At 41.0% G+C, this 26,274-nt stretch overlaps 1 protein-coding gene across 1 annotated transcript in view; it reads left to right on the forward strand.

The window, feature by feature from the left end:
- The window catches only part of LOC126282394 (uncharacterized), a 370,909-nt gene extending 346,325 nt beyond the window's left edge, over positions 1-24,584 (forward strand). The window contains exons 19-24 of the mRNA XM_049982052.1: positions 2,625-2,697; positions 2,778-2,887; positions 10,042-10,110; positions 15,111-15,282; positions 17,635-17,814; positions 24,277-24,584. Coding sequence (XP_049838009.1) covers positions 2,625-2,697; positions 2,778-2,887; positions 10,042-10,110; positions 15,111-15,282; positions 17,635-17,814; positions 24,277-24,434 — 762 coding nt within the window. The 3' untranslated portion in view covers positions 24,435-24,584. The remainder of the gene's footprint in view (positions 1-2,624; positions 2,698-2,777; positions 2,888-10,041; positions 10,111-15,110; positions 15,283-17,634; positions 17,815-24,276) is intronic.
- The last annotated feature ends 1,690 nt before the right edge of the window (positions 24,585-26,274 follow it).

Consider the following 26,274-nt stretch of genomic DNA (forward strand, 5'->3'; position numbering starts at 1 on the left):
CAAAACCCACTGTTGGACTGTCCTGTGTAACGTATGTGAACAGTGTCGTGAAACGAAACTTTAAACTTCATGAAATGCAAAATCTGAAATAAAGGAAATAAATCTAATTAAATGCCAAAAGAAACTAAATTTGCGCTCAATGACAACTATATAACTAAAACTCAGTACCGAAATACATTATGAACGTTGCCTGATATGAAGTACTACGTTTGACTTGTAATATCTGCAAAAATAAACTACTCGGAATACAATAACTGTTTGAAATTACCAATACTGTTCATTGAAAATTAATCTGCTTGCTAGCACGACACCTTACAATCCCGACTACTAACTGTGCTCAATAATGCAAGGAGAGATCTACCTTGAAATGAAAGTGACTTACCTCTTACATGCTGTTTTTGTGTATGATGTGCTGACGTTCTCAAAAGCAAACACAATCAGCGAACGCAGCAGCTAAAGATAAATAGTCTGCCATAATTTTTTTTGCTTGTCAGGAATAGTCTGTTGCTGCGTATTGTATAAGGTGGGATGCACGCACGACAAAATATTTGAAACTGTACTATGCGTCATGGAAGTGGGTTTCACTTTTAAGAATTCTGTTTGAGGGATCAAACTAGAACTTCTGTTAATTTATTGAAAAAAGTATCCACGCTACCACTGGGAGATCTGTACACGCATAAAATGATAAATTTCTTGGTGACATCAAGCCCTGTTAACTCAATAGCTGATATTTCAATGTGTTTGTCTTCACTTGCTGTATTGAGGTTATATTTTGATTTGAAATGTGTCCCTTTTCTTATATAAATGCATGATCCTTCACCCCTTGAAGCAGTTCTGCAGTAAGAGTTTGCCCTTTCATATGATAATAACACTACATGTTGGATTCCTGTCTCTCTACAGCAGTGCTCAGTAACACAAACTACTGTGCAGTTTCGAGCCCAACTTTGAGTAGTTGCATTTTACTTTTTACTGATTGCATGTTTTGATTGATGATTGTTAAGTCTGTGAAATTCCCCACTTTACTCTTTCTAATTGTTGTTTTTCTTTGTATTATCTGGTATGTGTGATATTTGGAGTGTTAAAATCTGTCTTGCCATTTGGACCTAGTCCACCTGCAGTTGCTATGGCTACGGGTCAATAACAGTGTCATTTGTGCCTCTCCGCTGACCAACGGTGTATGACTGGCTGCACACGCCGTACAGGCTCCTCCAGATGTCACCGATTTTACTTAGTATCCATGACTGTAATCCGTTTAGTCACAGAAGACCTGTGACAGTCAGAGTGGGCTACAACCTCAGCCAATCACGAACGCAATTCAATGTTCCTGTGGGATGGCCTCAGAATTGCTCCATTTCTAAGTGACTATAGTTTTCAATCAGTAATGACAGCAAACATTTTATCCTACAATAAAGCCATTCACTTTAAAGCACTGCTTTCGGGACTGGGAGGTTTGCTGGCCCCAGTAGGTTAACGACGACGGTTAGTGTGCCAGACAGCCTGTTTGTGGATTTTAAGTGGTTTCTTCGAGCCCTATAGTTGAATAACAGGTCGATACCCTAGTACCACCTCAGTTACACGATTTACAAGCGTTAGAAACCTTTGGCCCATTTTCACATGAATTACACACAAGCAGACACGTTGGGCACACTTATTCTGTTCGGGGGTAACTGAGTAGCAACAGGAAGAGCATCCGACCACCAGTTAAATTAACTTCGTCCAATCAGTTAATAACCATGCCAACCCTGCGCTGATACGGGACAAGGGCAAAGAAAAGAAAAGTCTGACGGTAAACCTGTGCACTTCGCGGTTTGAAAATTGGCAACAAACCTGCAGCTGTCAAGGACCTTCTCTCGCCATATGGAATGCAGAGAATCCATTTTGATTTTTCATTGCTCTTGATGCTGGTAGGATATTATATGGCCAAGTTACGCTCATCTCTATAACGCTCACATTTTTATTGAGCAAGACCCGCCTTGGCACTGTAGGCACCAGGACATACATTCGCTATTCAGATACTTCTTAACTTGATGTTCCAACTTTTGAACAGCGGAGGAAGTTAGCCAATATGTACAAAAATAATGTTAAGCTAAATGTAGACTATGAGTACCCACATAAAAATTATCCCCTGTCCACTGGATCCAAAGAGTATACTAATGTGCAGAATTCCAGCATAGACAGTCAACAGTTCCCCCCTCTAGCAATATACAGTACTGAGAAATTACTTTTACGCTACAGTACATTCCTTTCCTTTCATGTAGGTTTACTCAGTTCCTATCATTTATCCAAAGTGGAAGTATGTCCATGGCCAGATAATGTGACCATATCAGCTACAATCAGGTAAACCGTTTTCGTTAATTTTATCTGAAAAATTTCATTTGTTAGATTTAGGTATAGCTTCCGAAGCTACCATTAACCAACGTTAGGCATGTCAGCTGCAAAACAGTTGACTAAAAACATCTCTGTACTGCTTCCAAAAAAAAAAAAGCAGAGAGTAATTTCTTTCTGAAAACAATGAATAGTGAATACTATCTTGGCGCAACACTTGGCGCGCCAGCTCCTATAGTGTTCGACTGTAGCGTGTAAAGAAACTACTTTTACTATTTGAACACTTATTTGTCTTGCAGGTGATAAGTGAAAGGAAAGCAGCCCGTAAAACGAATGGAGGCCAAGTCAAGGCAGCACAAGAGGACGACGTAGGTACGTGCTGTTCTGTTTAGAAATGAGATACAATAACACTATGTCATGTTCTGTAATGAAACTTAAAAAAACCTTTGCAGGCAGTAAGCGGCGTGTTGCTTTCCTCGACATGCTACTGGAAGCTTCTGAGGACGGCCAGAAGCTCAACGACCAGGAGCTGCAGGAGGAAGTGGACACCTTCATGTTTGAGGTAACTCGCTGCTTTGTAGGGTAGGGCATTTCGGGTGAGGGAGACATCAACAGTCGAAATCTTCAAGTGACAGTCAAACGAGAGCCAGGCAGTTGGAAAATAATGTACGAAAACTGAGGGGTTGGTGCATGAGTTGGCAGTGTTTTCCCTTGAGTTTAGTAAACACAGCAGATACATATAACGGAGACTTAAATCGTCAGTAATCTACTCTCCTTCACTATTTATGACAGTCTACCAGCGTTGGGAAACTTTTCCATTACTTGAATGTCGAAATCAAGTGAATCTGGGGCGAAGAACTCGTTGAGCCATTCGGAGCGCATTTTTATCCGGAAAGGAAGTTTATTAAAGGCTGTTTGATAGTGGAAAAGATGAAAATCGTGGGGCCAATATCAGGTGAATATGGTGGGTGCGGAATGCCTACTCAAAACAGCTACTGTGTAATACTTTTAGCCGGTCTAGCAGAATGCGGACGACGTTACAGTGGAGTAACGTCACTTTATGGGGTCTTCCTGGTAGTTATAGTTGGACTCTATCTGCAATAGTCTGAGTTGTTGACACAATATCTCAGCATCGATGGTTACACCTCAGGGAAACAAATCGTTGTACACCACGCCATCACTGTCTCACCGGCTGCATAACATTTTATTTTATAAGGGGGAAGTTCGAGACTGAATGAAGGCTCTGTTAGGGATTCCCAGCGGAACTTCTGGGCTGTAGTTGAAACAATCTTGGAAACATGCCATTTCCATATTTTTGAAACCTGAAGAAAGATATTTGTGGCCATCTATTTGTTTCGGACGAAGAGATGCAAGCCTTGGTACAATCATAGTTCCACAGGCAACCGCAAGCGTTTTTCCATGAATTCATTGGCAATCCTGTTCCATCAGGATAAATGCGTTAACGGGTATGGAGATTACTCTTGAAATAATAAACGGTTTATCTAGTTTATTTAGTTTTCCTCACTTGTCTAGTTTGCAGTTTATTGCCCTTTATAATATTTAGAGAACGTGTTTCGAAACCAGGGCGTGTAATTACTGATTCTGGAAAGGTATTGATAGTATAAATACAATAGTGCTATAGGAAATGCCGGAAACTCAGAACAATCCTCTACCCTTTTCAGGCAAGCGGTTATCTCGGACATCGGTTGAGGACTTCCAGATAAGCAATTTTAAAGTGGCGCATATGATGAACCACTGTGTATAATTCTCTGTCATTTGTCTCTTAGGACCATGTTCGACATACCATCACTACGTGGACGGCCATTTAGCCAGCTCCTACGTGATTCATATACATGCTGTCAGCCTGTAACCTAACCAATGACTAAATTCACTACTACAGAATCCATAAAAATATATATCTACAGTTGAACGTGCCCATCGAACAGAGCAAATCACTGAAAAATATACTTACTGTTGTTCGTATATGTGTTCTTCAATTACGCCAGTTTTACAAAAAAATTAATAATAGAAATACGAACTTAACTCAATCTGTTACATTTTCATGACTAAACCGCTGAATCGATTTCGATGAAATTTGGAATGGAGATAGCTTGAACCCTGAGGAAGAACATAGGCTACTTTGGAAAGTATGTAGTATTTATTGAGTTGAAGTATAATACGTGAATTAGGGAAAAATATTTACTCTGTGAAAAAGCTTTTTACTCTTTGACTTTTGAATGTTATGATTGTAAAGTGCTTTTATTGGTTGATATGTTCTATATAATACGATTCAACGTAATGAATATAATGGTTATTGTCCGCAGCTCGTGGTCATGCGGTAGCGTTCTCGCTTCCCGCGCAAGGCTTCCTGGGTTCGATTCCCGGCGGGGTCAGGGATTTTCTCTACCTCGTGACGACTGGGTGTTGTGTGTTGTCATCAGGTTAGTTAGGTTTAAGTAGTTCTAAGGTCTAGAGGACTGATGACCATAGCTGGTAAGTCCCATAGTGCTCAGAGCCATATAACCATATATAATGGTTATTTGTTGAGAGACCAGACAAACGTGTGGCTCCTGAAGAGGGCAGCAGCCTTTTCAATAGTTGCAGGGGCAACAGTCTGGATGATTGACTGATCTAGCCTTGCAACAATAATGATAACGACCTTGCTGTGCCGGTACTGCGAACGGCTGAAAGCAAGGGGAAACTAAAGCCGTAATTTTTCCCAGGGGCATGCAGCTTTACTGTGTGGTAAAGAAGGTTTCGCAGGATAGAGGAGCATGGAGAACTGCATCAAATCAGTCTCTGGACTGAAGACCACAACAACAAGAAGATGCTCAACGTATTTAATTCATATTTCGGTACCAATATTATTAAATGTGAATCAACTCTGTCTATTACTTTTTCACGACTAAACCTCTCAACCGATTTAGATTATATTTGGTATGGAGACTTGGTGAATCCTGAGCAAGTAGACTGGCTAGTTTAGAAAGTAATAAAAGAAAAACTTCGAGGCCTAAGAGGGTGAATTATAGAATGAAATATGTTTTTTTACAAAAGCAAAAATAAACCATGTTAAAGATTTTTATATTTGTTGTACAATGTACACGTTGCAAAATGTATAGCTACTTCGGTAGCATGACGCATGGACGTGCACTCCTGCACATGCTCCTCTGCAGGCACCGCTCTGCAACGACACGGCTTGTGTCGCCATGTCAGGGGTTGCGAAAGTTGGTGTGGTGGGGGAGATGGACTGTGCTTATGGACAGCTATGCTTACCTGAGGGTATCTGACTTTAGTCCATGGAAGACAAGAGGTAAACTACAGAAAAAAATGTCAAGACTGACCGAGGATTCAAGTCTAGACTCTTCAGGTTTGTAGTCTCACAAACTTAACTACGATTAATCATCTTGGGGTTGAAACTCTTTCTTTCTGTGTTTGCTTTAACAATACGCTTGTTTTTGGATAGGGTCCCCCTTTAGCAAAACACAATGTTGTTTTTGAACCCAAACATGTTTCACTGCAGTTTCAGCATCTTCAGTGGGCTTTTGTTTTTCATCTCTTAAAGATAAAGAATGTTCTTTACTTTTGTATACATGTAACTGTTAGTTTTTAAATCGTAATTACAGATATCTGGCAAAACACATAAATTATGAATTCATACCTTTGTACTACATGGTGTGGTTTTTCTGACGTGTTGGGTTTCTACAGTGACTCTTTTGTTCCACAGTTTGTCATCTGCAACCAGTAACACCTTAAGGGGGGTAGCACGTCAAACGGGCCGACTTGGAGCAGGAGAGGCACCACAGGACATTTTAATTTCCACTGTCTATACTTTTACAAATAAATTTATAGAACTTTGTCAGCATGACCAAGAAGTATTCAGGATTCACATTGATAGCAGTGGACGTTGCAGAACATAACAAAAGCAGTTTGTTTCATATGTGAAATTCGAACATTTTTTCCGTTACCATTGGCTGCATTAATTGCTTTAGGTACACTTTTCTTCATAATTAAGAGAGACTCTTCAATGAATTTTCCACAGCATACGAACCATACTTAAAGGAGTATGAAACTCTAGAATGTATTTAATTTATGAAAAAATGACTGAGTTATTCAATTTTTAACTCCAAGTTTAAAAAAGACACTAATTTTATAGTTAATTATCCCAATTTTTAATAGATATGGAAAATTCTAGAGTTTTGCATTAAAGAGTTTGTGGTTAATAAGCATACCAAGTCTGGTAATAATAGGATGTTTATTTTGGATGCTACATGTACCTAAGTATAGAAAATTGTGTTTTGTGGAAAATGGCTTTTAAAGATTCTGCTTGTATTTGGCATAGTTTTAGAACTGTCCAGAACCATAAGCAGGTTCTTTTTCATTTTCAATATCAGTTTCCTTCCTCTTCACGTTCCTATGATGCACTCTTCTTGATTTTATGACCTCCAAAAATGATTTATCTGCTTTCACTACACACTCTCTGTCTGTCGCATACAAAGCTTTGATGCAGTTCACTCCGCGCTTAATTCCCATTTTCTCTAATACATATTTCCTGCTTTGCACACCTCCATTAAAACATGAAACTGCATCGTAAACACCAATAGCAAGTGCATTTCTTCCCACAAAACGGTTTTTGGCAAACTTTCCCATACACATTGGTTAAAACTTTCATTTGGGTTTTGGGTACCACCATGAAGGCATTTCTTCAGTAAGTTTTCATTTGCAAGGTCCTTGAACATAGGTTTGATGGCTTCCATTACAGCAGTTGGTAGAGGATTCCTATGATGATATTCTTCACCACCAGTTGTTGACCTTTGGTAGCCACACCATGATTAACTTCCTTTTGGACATAAGTTGTGGATAGGTTTATTATCTGTGGACATTTTGCGGAAGTATAAGGCCCAAACTGCTTGCTTCATATTTTTTCAAGTCCCCTGTGTTCCTTCTTATTGCCAAACCATAATATGTCTGTAGTTTGTCAATTTCTGCATCCGTCAGTCGCCCTCTCTCTTTTATTCCTTTCCCATCATATAATTTTTTTCCTGACAAATGTTGTCTTAGCCTTCTAAGTCTAGTGCCAAGTCTTTTCTGTACATGTCCCACACATTCTAACTTCTGCACAATAGTCTCAGCTCCATATGGTGCTCGTTTGTGAACCTCAAGGAAAGCTTTACTGTCACCATCACCAAGGTACTTCACATAACGCAGGCCATGGGAGGCAACAGATCTGGTAAACAAGCTTACGACTCCCTGCACTTCCATACCCCCAACAGAGCCTTTATAGTTCATATTACATACATGATCTGCAATCCCTTTCACACAACGATGACTAAATTTACTCAGCATTTCAACATATAACACCTTACCAGTGTCAACAGATGTTGTTACAACACCATTCAATGAAGTGTGCCCTCTTTTTCGCCAGGTACCATCAAAAGAAGCCACTATGTTCCTGTCACGACCATTTTCGACAATATATTATTCTGCAGCACTTTTCATTGAGGATTCTGCAACTTCTTGTACAGCCTCAATCATTAAGCCATAATACCTCTCAAACTTCGCTGGAGGTGGAGGAAGATTTATCGCTGCACAAAGTGTTCTTGCTGCCTTCTGTCCCCTACCAATACAGCGCATGCCATATGCTACCCTCAAATTCACATCAAAACCTTTGTTTGCGATTTTAGATGTCATGCAAGACGCACCAACGTTGCATTTGCTGCATATCACAGATAAGTTCGTAGCAAGGCCTTTCCTGGCACTCTTATCTTCCACCAAAGAAACACACTGAACACCTAAGTAATGCTTAATTGTGACAGTATGTTAACATCAATGATAATATTACATGAACCTTCGGATTCACAGATCCATTTTCGTTATCACCAAAAACAAGTTTCCTTCTAGACGCACTCGGTGGTGAATTGTTTACTGGCTCTGAGAGGTTGCAATCTTGAGCCATATTTGTTATAACACCCTTTACTGTGTATCTGTTGCCGCGGTGACGTTGTATACGGTTGAAGCAGCGAATTCTAGGCATCCTGTGCGATAATATGCCACAAAACAACACAGTAAAATGAAAATTGTGTCGAAGATCACAGCACCACACTGCACGCCTTTGAAAACATAGAACAAACAAAACCAGCGATAAAAAAAGCATGTCGATAGCAGCAGAGAAAGTATCAACTATTACTACATTCGAATTCTACAAAGCGAAATACACTTAGGTATGACAGAAGAATGCTGTTCAGAGGGACGTGGCGCTGCAACTTCATACGCTTAAGACCAAATTGTGTACCTTATAACTCCTCAAATATATATGTTTCATACATCAAATTATTCAGGAAGATGTGCGCTACAAAATAAGCATAATTTTGAAAAATCGTTTTTTTTTATTTTTGACGTCCTCCTCCCCTTAATTTTAGTTACTTCGTTTTACTTTGTCTTCAAGGAGTTACCAGGAATGACTCTGCCTCTAATATTATTGAACAACACTTTTAACTTATTGAAGCCTCACTATTAGTTCCTTTTAATTATCTATCAGCAAACAAATGAAACTGGCAATGGTTTTAATACATTTCTTTCAGCTATTTAAACAACAACACTCGGATACTCAATAACAGGAAAGCAATACGACCCTCAATACATGACAATGACTGAGGATAATGACAAGATCAGATACCTACAGTTTTTACATACAACATTTATTATTTCAGTAAGTTTCACTGAGAATGAATCTGGGCAATGCCTCACACACTCTCTAACGTGAACGAAAATAAAACACCCTTAAAGTTCGTTGAAATGTTAAGCTGTCGTCTTCGTTATCGAATTCAATGCTCGCATTGCTCCTTGTTATACTGCGAGCATACCTTAATTGGTTGGTTGGTTTGTGGGATTGAAGGAACCAGACTGCTAGGGCCATCGGTCCCCGTACCTTAATTCGCAATGACCAATTACGGGGCAGGATCTTGATGTTACTGGAGCCTGTTACTTCCGCCCACACTCGTCATGCTCTTGGTATCTCGCTAATATTAGCTGTAGCTCAGTCCCGACAGCACACGCCATGTGTACACTCTCACATCTCAGAAGCAGGGAAGTCTCCAGCGCGCTCTGCTCTGACGTCGCACTCCAGTACAGAGATAGTGCTACTAACACATTTTTTTGTTCTCAGTCACGACATCGCTTTTCCTAAATTTGTCTAATGGCATTAACCCAGAATAAATATATCATTATACAAAATAATTTATGCAGACTATAGCATATGTCACATTTCTAATTAACACTTACGAGTAGTACTTAAAGATTAACATAATGAAACAAGTGCAGTACATCGTATTTACAATAAACTAATGGTCAAAAATTTTAGGCAGCACATCTGTATTGCAGTGTTAAACAGTGTTTCAGCTATTGAGTCACCTCGCTAGATACAATTATTTTAGAAGTATTATTTGCAATTTAACGTTTGTCAGGTTTTAGTAATTGGTAATGAAAAATTCATATTTTGTAAAAACTGTTCTTTTTAATTGCTTACAAATTGTATCGCAATAAAATAGCACAAAATGTTCTCAGTAATCTGTGTGCTTGCAACCTATCGCGAGTAATTGTCCAAAGATCGAGTATTTCTTCCAAGCCGGCGGTTCCACAAATTTGCAGCTAGTCCGAAATTATGTACTGATTGTGTTAAGCTGTTTCTGAGACATTCACATTTCTCTTCTTTTCTTTAAGGGCCACGACACGACATCTGTTGGCATGTTGTGGGTTTTGGTACTGCTCGGACATCACCCCGGCATCCAGGTGAGTCTTAACCCTTTCTTGTCCTTTCCTGTCCATCTCGTACAGCACCAAAATTTACCACAACTACTTATTTCACTGTATGACTGTCACTGGTTCTCAACCACTTTCACGTGAGCTTTTACTGGCAACACAGATAGTATTAATAGAAATTATTGGGCAGAAGATGAAAGATGGAGGAGAAAGGAGATACTATTGTTTCATTCATAGCAATTAAGTTTCTTTCAGATTGTACTGATATAATGGCTCCATAGTTAGCAATCACATGAAACTGCTATCTCGACGAAGAAGCCGTATCTAAGGACTGAAAAACTGCAAAGTTGGCAGCAATATACAAGAAAAGAAGTAGCAGTTATAGAACCGTATCACTGACGTCGATTTTCAGCAGAACTTTGGAACATACACTACTGGCCATTAAAATTGGTACACCAAGCAGAAACGCAAATGATAAACGGGTATAAAATCAGAGAGATTAGAGCCCACACAGAAGCATACCGACAATCCTTCTTTCCACGTACAATACGAGACTGGAATAGAAGGGAGAACCGATAGAGGTACTCAGGGTACCCTCCGCCACACACCGTCAGGTGGCTTGCGGAGTACGGATGTAGATGTAGATGTAGATGTAGATATTCCTTGGGCAAATATATTATACTAGAACTGACATGTGATTACATTTCCACGCAGTTTGGTTGTATACACCCTGAAAAATCAGTACTCAGAACAACCAGCTCTGGCCGTAATAACGGCCTTAATACGATTGGGCATTCAGTCAAACAGAGCTTGGATGGGGTGTAGAGGTACAGCTGCCCATGCAGCTTCAACACGATACCACAGTTCATCAAGACTGGCGTATTGTGACGACCCAGTTGCTCGGCCACCATTGAGCAGACGTTTACCATCGGTGAGAGATCTAGAGAATGTGCTGGCCAGGGCAGCAGTCGAACATTTTCTGTATCCAGAAAGGCCGGTACAGGACCTGCAACATGCGGTCGTGCATTATACTGCTAAAATGTAGGGTTTCGCAGGGATCGAATGAAGGATAGAGCCATGGGTCGTAAAACATCTGAAATGTAACGTCCACTGTTCAAAGTGCCGTCATTGCGAACAAGAGGTGACAGAGACGTGTAACCAATGGCACCCCATACCATCACGCCAGGTCATACGCCAGTATGGCGATTACGAATACACGCTCCCAATGTGCGTTCACTGCGATGTGGCCAAACACCGTTGCGATCATCATGATGTTGTACCCAGGACCTGAATTCATCCGACAAAATGAAGTTTCGCCATTCGTGCACCCAGGTTCGTCGTTGTGTACACCATCGCATGCGCTCCTGTCTGTGATGCAGCGTCAAGGGTAACAGGAGCCAAGGTCTCCGAGCTGATAATCCATCCTGCTGCAAACGTCGTCGAACTGTTCGTGCAGATGGTTGTTGTCCTGCAAACGTCCCCATCTGTTGAAACAGGGATCGAGACGTGGCTGTACGATCCGTTACAGCCATGAGGATAAGATGCCTGTCATCTCGACGGCTAGTGATACGATACTAAAGGGATCCAGCACGGCGTTCCGTATTACTCTCCTGAACCCACCGATTCCATATTCTGCTAACAGTCATTGGATCTCGACCAATGCGAGCAGCAATATCGCGATAGCCTAGAATCCGACCTTTATCAAAGTCGGAAACGTGATGGTACGCATTTCTCCTCCTTACACGACGCATCACAGCAACGGTTCACCAGGCAACGCCGGTCAACTACTGTTTGTGTATGAGAAATTGGTTGGTAACTTTCCTCATGTCAGCACGATGTAGGTGTCGCCAGCGGCGCCAACCTTGTCTGAATGCTCAGAAAAGCTAATCATTTGTTTATCACAGCATATTCTTCCTGTCGGTCAAATTTCGCGTCTGTAACACGTCATCTTCGTGGTGTAGCAATTTTAATGGCCAGTGGTATATATTGTGTCCGCAGTTTATGAAATACCTCAAGAACACAATCTATTGACTCGTCGTCACCACGCATTCAGAAAATATCGATCTTGTGAAACACAACTGGCTCTTTATTGACACGAAGTTGTGATTGCTATCGACAGGGGTCTCAAATTGATTCCATATTTGTAGATTTCCGGAAGGCTTTTTACACCGTTCCCCACAAGTGGCTTCTAGCCAAAATGCGTGCCTGTCGCGTATCGTCTCATCTGTACAACTGTATTCGTGATTTCCTGTCAAAGAGGTCACAGTTTGTAGTAAATGACGGATAGCCATCGAGTAAAACAAATGTGATATCTGGCATTCCACAAGGAAGTGTTACAGGACCTCTCCTGTTTCTAATCTACATTCGCTCATCCACTTCTCTGCAAAATTGAAAGAAAATATAGATAAATTAATATAACATATTAACAACTCAATGGAAATGAAAGGAAGTGCGACAGAATGTTTCCAGAGGTCACCTAATCAAGCGTAGGAAGATGGACGTCAGATGACGTGAGATGAGCGCGACTATAGTGCCATAACGGGCTGGTCCCGTAACAGAAGACAGTTGAAAGAACGAGAATGGCAAGGTGTGTCGATCACTGAGCAGCTACGGTGCCCTATGCTGATGGTCTTCATCACGACATGGTACAGAGACAACTTTTGGATGGCTTCACACAGGGAAGAATCATCAGTAAACTGGAAGAAGGACGAAGCGTGCCGAGTGTAGCCCAGGAGTTTGGGATCACTCACAGCATGGTTTCACGTGCACGTCGAGCATTCTGAACCAAAGCGACTGCTGCCCCAAGGAGAGGAGCTGCTTGATCACAGTACACTACAGCAGCAGATGCTACATTGTGCAACAAGCAAGTACGGACGCACGTTAACTGCAACCGCAATTAACAGGGCTGCAAGCTCTAGATCTACAGTAGTACGGTGACTTCATGGGGGTGGTCTGTATGCCCGACGACCAGTACGTGGTATTCCGTTGACAACTGCTCCTCAGCGGCTTCGTTTGTGATGATGCCAAGCACTTAATTGCGAATTGGAGAGGCATCATTGAGATAAAGACTGTTTCATTGCTGTTACAATACTACAAAAACACACATCAAAAGGTGTTTTGCATCACCTCGGTTCCGAGAGTTCCGGAACCTGCGCAGAAAATTGGAATAACCATAATTTCCGCCATTTTTATTGCTCATGAAAACCACACTTTGCATGTTGTACAACCATACAGCGAGACCTTCAGAGGTGGTGGTCCAGACTGCTGTACACACGAGTACCTGCAATACCCAGCAGTACGTCCTCTTGCAATTATGCGTGCCTGTATTTGTCGTGGCAAAATATTCACATGTTCATCAAGGTACTGTTGGTCCAGATTGTTCCACTCCTCAACGGCGATTCGGTATAGATCTCTCAGAGTGGTTGTTGGGTCAGGTCGTCCATAAACAGCACTTTTCAATCAATGCCAGGCATGTTCGGTAGGATTCATGTCTGTAGAACAAGCTGACCACTCAAGTCGAGCGATGTCGTTATCCTGAAAGAAGTCATTCACAAAATGTGCACAATGGGGGCTCTAATTGTCGTCCATGAAGACAAATGCCTCGCCAATACGCTGCCGATATAGTTGTACTACCGCTCATAAAATGGCATTCACGTATCGTGCAGACGTTACGGCGCCTTCCGTGACCACCAGCGGCGAACGTCGGTCCCACATAATGCCACCCCAAAACAGCAGGGAATCTCCACCTTGCTGCACTCGCTGGACAGTGTGTCTAACGCGTTCAGCCTGACCTTGCTGCCTCCAAACACGTCTGCGCGACGATTGTCTCTTCGAAGGCATATGCGACACTTGTTTGTGAGGAGAGCGTGATGCCGCCGGTCGGCGTGGCCGAGCGGTTCTAGGCGCTACAGTCTGGAGCCGCCCGACCGCTACGGTCGCAGATTCGAATACTGCCTCGGGCATAGATATGTGTGGTGTCCTTAGGTTAGTTAGCTTTAAGTAGTTCTAAGTTGTAGGAGACTGATGACCTCAGAAGTTAAGTCCCATAGTGCTCAGAGCCAGAGTGTGATGCCATTCATGAGCAGTCCATTCAGCATGTTGTTGGGCCCATCTGTACCGCGCTGCGTGGTGTCATTGTTATAAAGATGGACCTCGCCATGAACGTCTGGAGTGAAGTTGCGCATCTTGTAGCTTATTGCGTACAGTTTGAGTCGTAATACGACGTCCTGTGAATGCACGTCCTGTGGCTGCAGCATGGTGGCGTTGCTGTCAGGGTTCCTCTGAGCCTTAATCCGTAGGTAGCAGTCATCCACTGCAGTAGTAGCCCTTGTGTAGCCTGAGCGAGGCATGTCATCGACAGTTCCTGTCTCTCTGTATCTCCTCCATGTCCGAACAACATCGCTTTGGTTCACTCCGAGACGCCTGAACTCTTCCCGTGTTGAGGCCCCTTGCTGGCACAAAGTAACAATGCGGATGCAATCGAACCGCGGTATTGACCGTCTAGGCATGGTTGAACTACAGACAACACAAGTCGTGTACCTCCTTCCTGGTGGAATGACTGGAACTGATCGGCTATCAGACCCCCTCTGTCTAATAAGCGCTGCTCATGCATGGTTGTTTGCATCTTTGGACAGGTTCAGTCACATCTCTGAACAGTCAAAGGGACTGTATCTCTGATACAATATCCACTGTCAACGTCTATCTTCAGGTGTTCTAGGAACCGGGGTGATGCAAAACTTCTTTTTACGTGCGTAGAAGTTCGTGAGAGTATTATCTATATGTGCGTTCGGTTTTTGTGCCTGGGTGTTCAGTTTGTTTGTGTGTGTGTGTGTGTGTTTGCGTGTGTAAGGAAGGGAGGTGGGAACGGAGAGAGAAGGAGAGAGAGAGAGAGAGAGAGAGAGAGAGAGAGAGAGAGAGAGGGGGGGGAGGTGGAGGTACAGTGCATGTTTGTCTGTGAATCTGAGCGAAATGTTGCATGTAAACTATTTGCCCGTGGAACGAATCTAACTGAGGCTGCCCTCTGGTCGTAGGAGAAAGTCTTCGCTGAGCTGGATCATATATTTCGAGACGATCCCAACAGACGTCCAACTACACATGATCTGAACAACATGAAGTACCTCGAGATGGTCATAAAGGAAGCCCTCAGGCTATATCCTAGTGTGCCTGGTATCGGTCGCCGAGCGACGAAGGAAGTGGAAATTGGTAGGTAAAAAACATCGTAGATGATTTCTACTTAGCAGACTGCGAGTCAGTTCAAATTCTACGACATACAAACTGTAGTACATTTAAATTTTTTATTTGTTACAAAATTTGAGTTTGATAGGGCGATAGCTGGATGATGATAAGCTGATATTCTGTGGAGACAATTCTCAGTACGTTCTGGTGCCTTCATCTGTTCTCAGAAATATGTGTAATCTTTTAAATATCTATAAAATAGAAATTTTATCTCAACGAAGGCCACTGTAACAATGTAATAAAAGTACGAAATTGCATTTTATGTCGCTATTGGGCCACATAACTGTCTGATCTTAATATGATGACCATCAGCTAGTAGCCATTGTAATCGCCGCCCGCACTCATAGCAGCTAGACAAGCTGAAAGTGACTCACTGAAAGTGACTCAAAAGGTGGTTGGCCTTTATGGAAATCCGAAGCCCGATCTTTAAGTATTCCTTCACCTGTCGTATAGGCATCTCAAGAAGTAAATAACGCTGACCGCTCTATAGTGTAACAAAGGTCTGCAGGAAGACTGTATCTGCCGCAATATAGTGCAGTGTGGGGACTTATACAGATCCCTAGCAGATTTAGACTGTGTGCCGGAACGGGATTCGAACCAGGTACCTTTGCCTTTCACGGGCAAGAGCTCCAACGACTGAGCTATCCAAGCAGAATTCACGACTCGCCCTCACACCTTTACTTCCGTCAGTATGTCTCCTGCCTTCCAAATTAGTGATTAGTATTTTGTTTCGTGGAAAGCGTTAAATTCTTGAAAATGCTGCATGCTTTTCCTCATTCACTTACTTGGATTTAGAGTATAGTTACAGCGAACGAAGGAAAGACACACATGACAAGAAAAGTACAAAAGACCTGCAAATGTAATCGGAACAGTACAATCGATAGATTTAATCCTTGGTATTTTACAGCTGCTTCTAAGCTAGAGTAAGCAGTTCCAAAGGGAAATACTAGCTACAATATCTTCGTCAAACAAAGTTTGTTGTACACACCTGCAAAAAGTTCAATTCCTAAATGTACCAATTACAAATTATTGAGATCTTAATGAGTGGGCTGTTATTTATCAAACAAGGATATTGTGGATGCTTCGTGCTTGTGTGCTCATATCGGAAGACAATGTCCGTTGCGTCCCCATTATGCCTAAAGAATACTTTCCCTAGCCCTGTGAGAACTACCCATTTGTGTACTGTCAATGTATCGGTTCTTCATAATTCTATTTACTCTATACCAATATTGAAGTAAGTAATCCCAATGTTTTTACACTTTCTGTCATACAAACTTAACAAAACGTATATTCATTAAGAGGTAAGAACACGCAATGCACTCAGGAATATTTTCGAACATGATAGCTTTGATGGTCCAGGTGTTATTGTGTGGGGAAGTACAATGTTGTATGGGTCTAATTACCCCCAAATCTTTGAACAAGGTACACTCACCGCTCAGCGTTGTTGCACTATACTGTAGCAGTTGTTTCTACGTATGATCAAAGTTTAATCGACCTAAGTTAGCTGGCTGTGACACATCATGCAAAAGCTACTTTCGTCATTAAATTTTACAAACTAGTGTATCTGCTAGACGTTGTATGCAATGGAGTGAAGCCTCTACATCGTGTTATCCGCAACTCGTGGTCTAATAGCTAGCGTTGCTACCTATGGAGCGTGGGGTCCCGGGTTCGATTCCCAGCCAGGTTGGGGATTTTCTCTGCCTGGGGACTGGGTGTTTGTGTTGCCCACATCATTTCATCATCATCATCATCACTCGTGATAGTGGATAGATTGGCCTGTGTAGAAGTTGGATTGTGTAAAAATTGGGACTTTGTATGGGCACTGATGACCGCGCAGTTGAGCGCCCCAAAAACCAAATATCATCATCACCATCGTCTAAATCGTGTTGCGTCACTGAAATTTCTAGAAAGAAGCAGAAACCTGCGTATTTATGCATATGGAGAGCAAGATAAAGTTCAATGTCTAAACCAAATTATTCATATGTAGCACTTATAAAGCTTAAAAGGAAAACATTAAAAAGTTACACCTGTTGCAAATCGGAGGGGTTGAAAATGGGAAACTTCAGTATTAGGGCGTACGACGCTAAACATCAGCAGTGATAGTAAATTATCGACAGACTTTGTCAATCAGTGGATAAACGTAAATCGCTCTTCCTTTACTTCATTGTTACATCATTGTGTGTTTCATCGGAGGTATTCTCAGACATTTTCAGATAGATCAAGCTTGTTTTAAAATATATTCCCACGTTTTGTGGCGAAAAACTTGCACAGAATGCAATTCCAGGTAACTCTTGATTACACGCTTTTCATGTCTCACAGGGGGCTACAAAATTCCTGAGGGTTGCACGATAACCCTCAACATCCGGAACACTCATCGCGACCCCGACCACTGGCCGGACCCGGATCGCTTCGACCCGGACAACTTCCTGCCGGAGAGGGTGCAGGGCAGGCACCCCTTCGCCTACGTGCCCTTCAGCGCTGGGCCACGAAACTGTATCGGTAAAACGTGTAACTATTATATTCTTTAAATAATGAAAGGTACCAGATATTGCATACTTCGTCAAATGTGACGCACCTGATTCAAGAGTGAGTGATAACGACAAGAATATCTTATATCCATAGTTTACAGAACTTTCAGGCAGTAAAATCCCGATGTAAAAATTGGTAAAACTGATGAACGAAAGTTTGGTTTAAAATTATCTACATGTGAAATCATTTTGAACACATCTTGATTATATGTTGATGTCAGCTCTCTTTGCTCTTGTTCCTTTTTCGTTTCTCCATATCCTAAATTTGGTTGTTCATCATCTGCATCGTAAGGTGTTCTGTCTATTGACAACTTCCTCGCAAAATTGCTGTCTGCATGTGACTTCGTTCCGGCTGAACTATTTCGTAGTCCGTTAGCTTCCTCTTTTCACTTCCACCAGCATTTTTATTCTTCTCCTCCGTATTTTCTTCTACCTTTCCACTGTAACTTCGACAGCTGTTGTCAGAATTTCTTTTGCTCACCATATAGTGTGTGTCCAACTCAGTATTCTTCCTTTTCTTAAACATGTTTTTGACATCCCTTTTTTTCCTTCGCCATTTCCAGTGCGTGATTGTTCTTCAGTTTATTTACCCATCTGATTTACTACATTCTTCTCCAAACTCATACCTCGAATGCATGAACTTCTTCTCTATCTCTTTTCTTCAATGTCCAGCTTTCACAGTTGTACAGAAAAACCCTCCAGGCGAAGCATTTAACCATCCTTTTTCTTAACTCCAACCCAAATTTGCTACATGCTAAGCGTTTCTCTCTCCGGGAAGCTTACTTTGCCATTGAAATTCTTGAGATTATATCTTTTCCACTCGTCCTATTTTCAATTAGCATGCTCCCCAAAGATCTGTACTGTGAAAATGGTCCAGTTTGACCTTCCATTATTTTCATGTTCATCTTTTATTTGACATGTTTTCTCATAATCTTAGTTTTCTTTGTGTTGATTTTCATTCTACACCCTCGCAGTCTTTCTTCAAAAATTGATAGTGTTCTTAATTTAGGTATTAAAAGCTCTGAACAAGTCACAATCTTCTCAATAAACAACTTTTTCTACCAGCCTACCAGACTCCAGCATAATTTCATTTACTTTTTTCGCTGTCATTACAACATTTTACATTATTGCGTTAATACGAGTGACAATCCGCGAAGTGATTCTGAACTTGTGTCTGACCTTCAACTTTGGCTGACCCCTAACTCTCTACCGTTATTAAAATTCAGTAAAACAGCCATGCTCATACATATGTTTATTTTGGTTGGCAACCGGTTTTCGTCTTTAATTTAGAACATCTTCACGCTGAAGCACTGCAATAAAATAGTAATACATATTCAGATGGATATCTATAAAAGGAAACGGCAACATACCTATAAACATCTAGGATAAAAGTAATAGCAACAGAATGAAATGTTATAGCCATGATGGAGCAAGATCCGTAAGAAGACGGACTTCAACTGCAGAATATGGCAGCGTTACTCGGGAATATATACTGTAAGGCCCGCCCATTGGATACGGCATTGCATCATTGACGGACAGTCATGTGCTCATTGCGAGAGGTATGTTACATTAAATGGTGCAGTTAAAATTTAGAAGCAAATTATATACAAAATATATAAAAAATTTACATACTTAATTGTTCATCACAAATTCTTTAATTATATTTTAAAAATTAAGGAATTAAAAAGATTATGAAAGGATTGGTAGTGAACTATTAAGTCTTTAAATGCAACTGTGTCTCTTGTAACAATATTCATTTTTGATATTTATCACTACGAATTCACGCACGCAGCCGCGGTAAGAATCCACGCCACGTATTGTTCCGCAGATTTACTCGAAAACATGTACTGGCGGATGTGGATAAATTCTCTGTAGTGCTACACTTGTAATATCAGACTCGCTTTGACTGCAGACATTGGGTAAAACTCAGCAGTGCTCCAAAGTGAATAATTAAAGCCCCACAATTAATCAATAATTCTCACAAAGATTTCTAGATCAGACCAATGGGCCGGAAAATGCCACGGCCAACACTTCATACACCGCTTCCAGCAAGTTCCAAACACCTTCCACTGATAAGCAAATAATAGTTTAACGACAATAGGGAAAAATATTCATACAAAGCATAACACTCAAATAACCACGGGAATAAACAGCATTCATTGGCTTCAGTTAAATCTCAACAAATCCGCTTCGTTCACCTAGAACAGATCCAGCTACCTAATGAATCCATTATCTGATATACAGCTCTGCATATCGAGCACTCGATGCTCCCGAAACCACTAGGTCACATTTCTGCTCACTTACAAACTCTTTCAATGCTTTTCGCGTTGAATGAAATAATTCTCGGATTACGGTGGATTATCCAGTCTCCGAACCAGAAATCAATAATACCATCGAATCAGCTGGACTAAGAGCGCTGCCCATGGCTACCCCGGTCAGTTTACTCATAAAATTCATTGCTGTTTACTAGCTGTATAACTGCTGTCAGCACAAGAGGATCTAACTGAGCTACCGACTCAACCATAAACACGAGAAATAGCTACGTCTGCACGAAGTATGAGTGCAAGTCTTCATAGCTAGTCACTGCTACCATCTTGTAAAATCTGCTCTTCATTTAATAAAATTAGTGAAATAAATGAATCTGAAATAAAGATATGCAATTTCATTTATTTTAATACTTATTATTTAAGCTCAAGGATACAAGGATTTCATACAGGACAAACGGACTGTTGTTACAGTAGGTACTTGGTGCCCCCAGCAAAGACATTGTAATGTTACTTTATTCTCGCACCTGTGTAGATTTTATAAATGTTTAGAACTGAAAGTAAAGTGTTTGCGAAATAAGGCCGCATCATTTCGACAACAGCATGAGAATAATATAATCACGGAAAGGATAGTAGACTTTGAAATTAACTGACAAAATTCAACGTCTCCTGTTTCACCGAATTGGCTAAAGATTAATTAATACCTGTGGAATTACATGTGATTTTCGTAAGGCACAGAAGTTGTTGTTTGCACGTAGGAAGGCTTGGTGACACAGGACCGTGATAATGCTAAGTTTCAGTGCAACAAATGATTTACATAATAACAATGGTAATCGAACTTTGCAAAGAACATTCGATTTAAGAACTTTCAGCATTGCAGCGCGTCAGCAATCGTAATTATCTAAATAAATTATGAATAATCCGCCTCGATTGCGAAAATTCCCGGTGTTTACCCAGGTTTCAACGTGGATAACCACGCCTTTTATTTTTTTTATTTTTTTTTATTTTTTTTATTTTGTTCTGAAGAAGGCGTGGTTATCCACGTTGAAACCTGGGTAAACACCGGGAATTTTCGAAATCGAGGCGGATTATTCATAATTTATTTATTAACATTCGATTTCAGGCTCGAGTTACGAAAAAGAGAAAGCCCAACGATTGCTTGCAGAAGGCTCGTGACCCTTGCGTCACCTAATCAGCCACATCCAACTTATTTAGCTGGCTGAAATATGATATAAAATTTAAATATTAAAAGTAGAAGGAATGAACGACATTATTATCAAGTCCAAATAAAATGAAACTTAATTGTCCTTATTATTCAAACCAAATTACAGCGTATCAAAGACACAGAACTTTACGGCTTTGCGGTCTAGATACAGAAGAGAAGCAAGAAGAAAAATTACCGTATTTCGTTTTTTTTACAAAAACATACGATAGATGAAAATCTGTAATATTATTTGATATGAAAGATGTAAGCTCTGCTTTAAACATAATGATCGCTGACATGCAAAATATAGGGATCTGTTACATCACACGAACATCTGATACGCAACATAAATCTGAAAAAGTACATAAAGTGCAAAACTTATTTGGTGAACAAAACACTGTCCTACTAAATACTATCACGAATCAAATATTCCTCACAAACAAAACGGAATCTGCCTCACTTGATAGTAACCATGAGTGCCACTATGTCTTGCGCCAACATCAATGCCTAAGAAATTTCGCCAATATGGCTCGGCAAACATTCTGCTGTAGAATAATGTCACCTTTAGCCCGAAAAAGTTTCGCGAGAGGAGCTTTTATAGTAGCACTTACGTATATCACCTTCTCAGCGTGTCTCTTATTTAGAACGGCCCGTCTGCTGGGAAATTACATCTAAAGTAAACATTGTCCGTCAAAACCTACAGTGTATGAGTTCCAAATGAGTTCCATAATTTGTTGCTAGGCTGAATCATTTAAATACGAAAGTTAAATTTCGTTTGCTTACATTCAGTTACATACGAAAAATAATTATCGACAGACAGATGGGCGGTTATAGTGTACGTAAAATAATACGTGAAGTAATTCTCAAAGTCGGCTTTCTGAAACTTAAAAATTAATATAAAGAAACATCAAGAGACGTTCATAGGATTTGTCGACCTAGAAAAAGCTTACGACAACGTTAAACAGTGCAATGTTTTAGATATTCTAAGGGAAATAGTGGTAAGATATAGGGAACTATAGTTAATATACGGTACGTACGAGAACCAAGAGGCAGTAATAAGAGTGCTCGAAAAAAAGGGTGTAACACAGGGGTGTAGTCTTTCGCCCCTACTGTTCAACGTATGCATGAAAGAAGCAATGACAGAAATAAGAGAAAAACTCACGACTGAAATGAAAAATCACGATGAAAGGATATCAATAATAAAATTCGCTGATGACATTGCTCTCCTCAGTGAAAGTGAACAAGAATTACACGAACTGCTGAATGCAATGAACAGTTTAATTAGTACAGAATATGGACTGAGAGTGAATCGAAGGAAGACTGATGTACTGAGAAGTAGCAGAAATGAGAACAGCGAGAGACTTAACATCATGACTGAGGGTCACGAAGTAGATGGAGTTAAGGAGTTCGAGCTCTGGTAAGTAGGCAGCAAAATAACCCATCATGGACGGAGCAAGAGGGACATAAAAAGCTGATTATCACTGTAAAAATGTCATTTCTGTCCGAGGGAAGTCTACCACTATCAAACACAGGTTGTGTGACATGGACTTTGGGAAAACCGGAGCAGAAATGAATCGAAGCTTCTGAGATGTGGTGTTACAGAAGAGTGTTAAAAATTAGATGGACTGATAAGGTATGCATTGAGGAGGTTCTCCGCAGAATCGGCGATGAAAGGAATACGTGAAAACACTGAAAATAGGAAGGGATACGGTGGTAGTACATTTATTAAGACATCGCGGAATAACTTCCCCGGTACTAGAGGAAGCTGTAGAGGGTAAAAGCTGTAGAGGAAGACAGAGATTGGAATACATCCGGCAAATAAATGAAACCATAGTTTGCAAGTGCTACTCTGAGATGAAGAGGTTGGCACAGGAGAGTAATTCGTGGCGGGCCACATCAAACCAGTCAGAAGACTTATGACACTGCACATATAACTACGTGAATAGATAACAGGCACTGCTACACCCACTACTGTTATAGGTAGCCACACATATAATCGTAAGATATTCACGCACAAACAACATGTACCTCTACATAGTCAAGGTATTCCTGTACATGTATCAATTTGCACTTCGAATACGCGGAGCTCGGACGACAACAAGCTATTCCTTTTGGCTTTGCCACTGTGATAATAAAAAAAAACGAAAGATTGGTCTTGATTTCCGATGTGAAACGTGGTTAATGAACCGAAAAAGTTGTTATCACATAAATAAACTCTATGATTTAGAGCCATGTGCTTGTTACAAAAAACTTCGGATTAGGGGAGAAAAGTATCTGAAGATCCTAACATCCGCACCGCAGGTGATTAAAAGCCTGGAGCGAATCGCGTGAAACACTGTTCAACGTCTATGTTAATGCTCTTGAACCAGGGCTGCCTTCCACATACTCAAATAAACTTCTACTGTTTGTAATTGAGTGGCTTCACTTTGTTCGACATGGTGCCACTACGACGTATGATCGTTCAAACTTACGTATTGTCGCTACATACACGCTCAGTCACGTGTGCGTTGGTATGCTTACACATACTTCCACAATTGAAAGACGGCCAAGAGTCAGGCAGCTTGAACAGTTCAAATTTCACGACAGACTGTCAATCATCCATATACAAAGTGCTTGCTTCGAATGCTAGTCTAACATGCAGCTACGTAAATGACGACCCTAAAAGCTTACGATGTCAAGGTGCATTCGGCAAAGACCAAACCCGAAACGGTGAGAAAACCACTCTAGAAACTCGCAGAAAAATGCTACCTCAAATATACGCCTTCTCAGTATTTACTACAAAGGCCTAAGGCAGGGTAGAGTTGCATATCTCTTGATGTTTTCTGGAGCTTAAAACTGAGTTTATAGTATCTTGTCGGTGAACACGCGCTACTAAACTCTTCAGCTGAAGCATTGCGTTTTAATTCTGCTAGCAGTGACAGGTGAAATCTGTAGTGAACAATTGTGTGTCTTTTGCAATCCGCAGGCCAGAAGTTCGCCATCCTGGAGGAGAAGGCGGTGCTGTCGTACGTGCTGCGATGTTTCCGCGTGGAGACGGTGGACAGGCTGGAGGATCTCAAATTGAATGGCGAGTTTCTCCTGAGGCCAATGAACGCCGTCAACTTCCGGCTGTGGCCGCGGTAGCGCAACGTATGTGGTGGCGCCTCCAGCTGTCTCCTGTACCATTCGCCGACGGTGCTTCACGTTCTCACCAAGCAATCAAGTGACGTGCATTTTTAATACCATTTTATATACTTTTTATAATATATTTAATAAATATTACTTTCTCGGTGATTTGCGTATTTCAATAACTTTGTGTATATTTTTATAATTGACTAGCTGAGTCCCCAACATTGCCTGGGTACGTATTTATTCCAATCTTTAGCAGTCCATCTCCTCCTTCCCCTACTGTACACCACCTCCTCTCATCTCAGCCCATCTTTTATTCCCTCTCTAATTCCATCTTTCTCCTTGTCTCCACCCTTCTCTTTGTCCATCTCCTCCCCATCCCTTCCTCTGCCCATTTCCTCTTCCGCCTCTGGTTGTACATCTTCTTCTTCCCCCTCTCTCCGTCTGTCTCTTCCTCCTCCTGTCTCTGTCTCCTTCATCCTCTTTCTCTCCTCCGTCTATCTCCTCCTCTTTCCTTTTCCTGTCCTTTTCCCACTCCCTTTTCTCTGTCCATCTCTTCCTTCCCCCTGTCTTTGTGCATCTCCTCCTTACACTTCACTGTCCACTGCGCCCTTCTCTCTCCATCTTGTCACGCTCGCCCCACACGAGGCTGGTGGTTCTTACCACTACAGTATTTCATTCCAGATTGTAACTAATATGTGTACTAAATTTGTATGAAATCGTCACATGTCAAATCTAATTCACACATATTTAACGTATTTTACAAGTATTTGAACGCATACTTCACCTGTACCTCTAGCGAAATTCACCCTGCAGTTACATTTTCACCCAGCTCAATGATCTACAATGATATAATTTTTCAGGTACATCGAATGGTATATGTAGCTTCTGTCCGCAAAATGTGTTATGATTAGAGTTAGTAGTAAAGAAGTAATGAATTGAAAGTTCATGTAAGAGGCCACAGTTTTTCACTCATCTCGGTGTGTATGACCCCATATCACCCGAACTATGACTCGTGTAATAATATACTTACCTAGGACCATTTAGCAGCATGTGTGGATACTGTGTTGCGAACACAGTTAGTAGCAAGGAAGTAATAAAATTAAACTCCCTGCATGCTGCGACAGTTTTCGACGCATGTCAGTGTTTATAACATTATATCTCTTGAACTATGTACGGTACAATGATACAATTTTTCTGGTAGTTGCAGTGGTATACATTAGTACTGTGCAAAATGTGTCGCGGGTAGAGTTAGTGGTGAAGAATTAAGTAATAAATTGTCATGCTTTAAGCGGTATTTACATGAACAGCGAAAATTTGTTGTTGTTGTTGTTGTTGTGGTCTTCAGTCCAGAGACTGGTTTGATGCAGCTCTTCCATGCTACACTATCCTGTGCAAAGTTCTTCACCTCCCAGTACTTACTGCAATCTACATCCTTCTGAATCTGTTTAGTGTATTCATTTCGTGATCTCCCTCTGCGATTTTTATCCTCCACGCTGCCCTCCAATATTAAATTGGTGATCCCTTGATGCCTCAGAATATGCCCTACCAACCGATCCCTTCTTCTAGTCAAGTTTTGCCACAAATTTCTCTCCTCTTCAATTCTATTTAATACCTCCTCGTTAGTTATGCGATCTACCCATCTAATGTTCAGCATTCTTCTGTAGTGCCACATTTCGAAAGCTTCTGTTTTCTTCTTGTCTAAATTATTTATCGTCCATGTTTTACTTCCATACATGGCTACACTCCATACAAATGCTTTCAGAAACGACGCCCTGACACTTAAATCTATACTCGATGTTAACAAATTTCTCTTCTTCAGAAATGTTTTCCTTGCTGTTGCCAGTGTACATTT

This window comes from Schistocerca gregaria, chromosome 7 (assembly GCF_023897955.1).
Source record: "Schistocerca gregaria isolate iqSchGreg1 chromosome 7, iqSchGreg1.2, whole genome shotgun sequence".
Taxonomy (NCBI): Eukaryota; Metazoa; Arthropoda; class Insecta; order Orthoptera; family Acrididae; genus Schistocerca; species Schistocerca gregaria.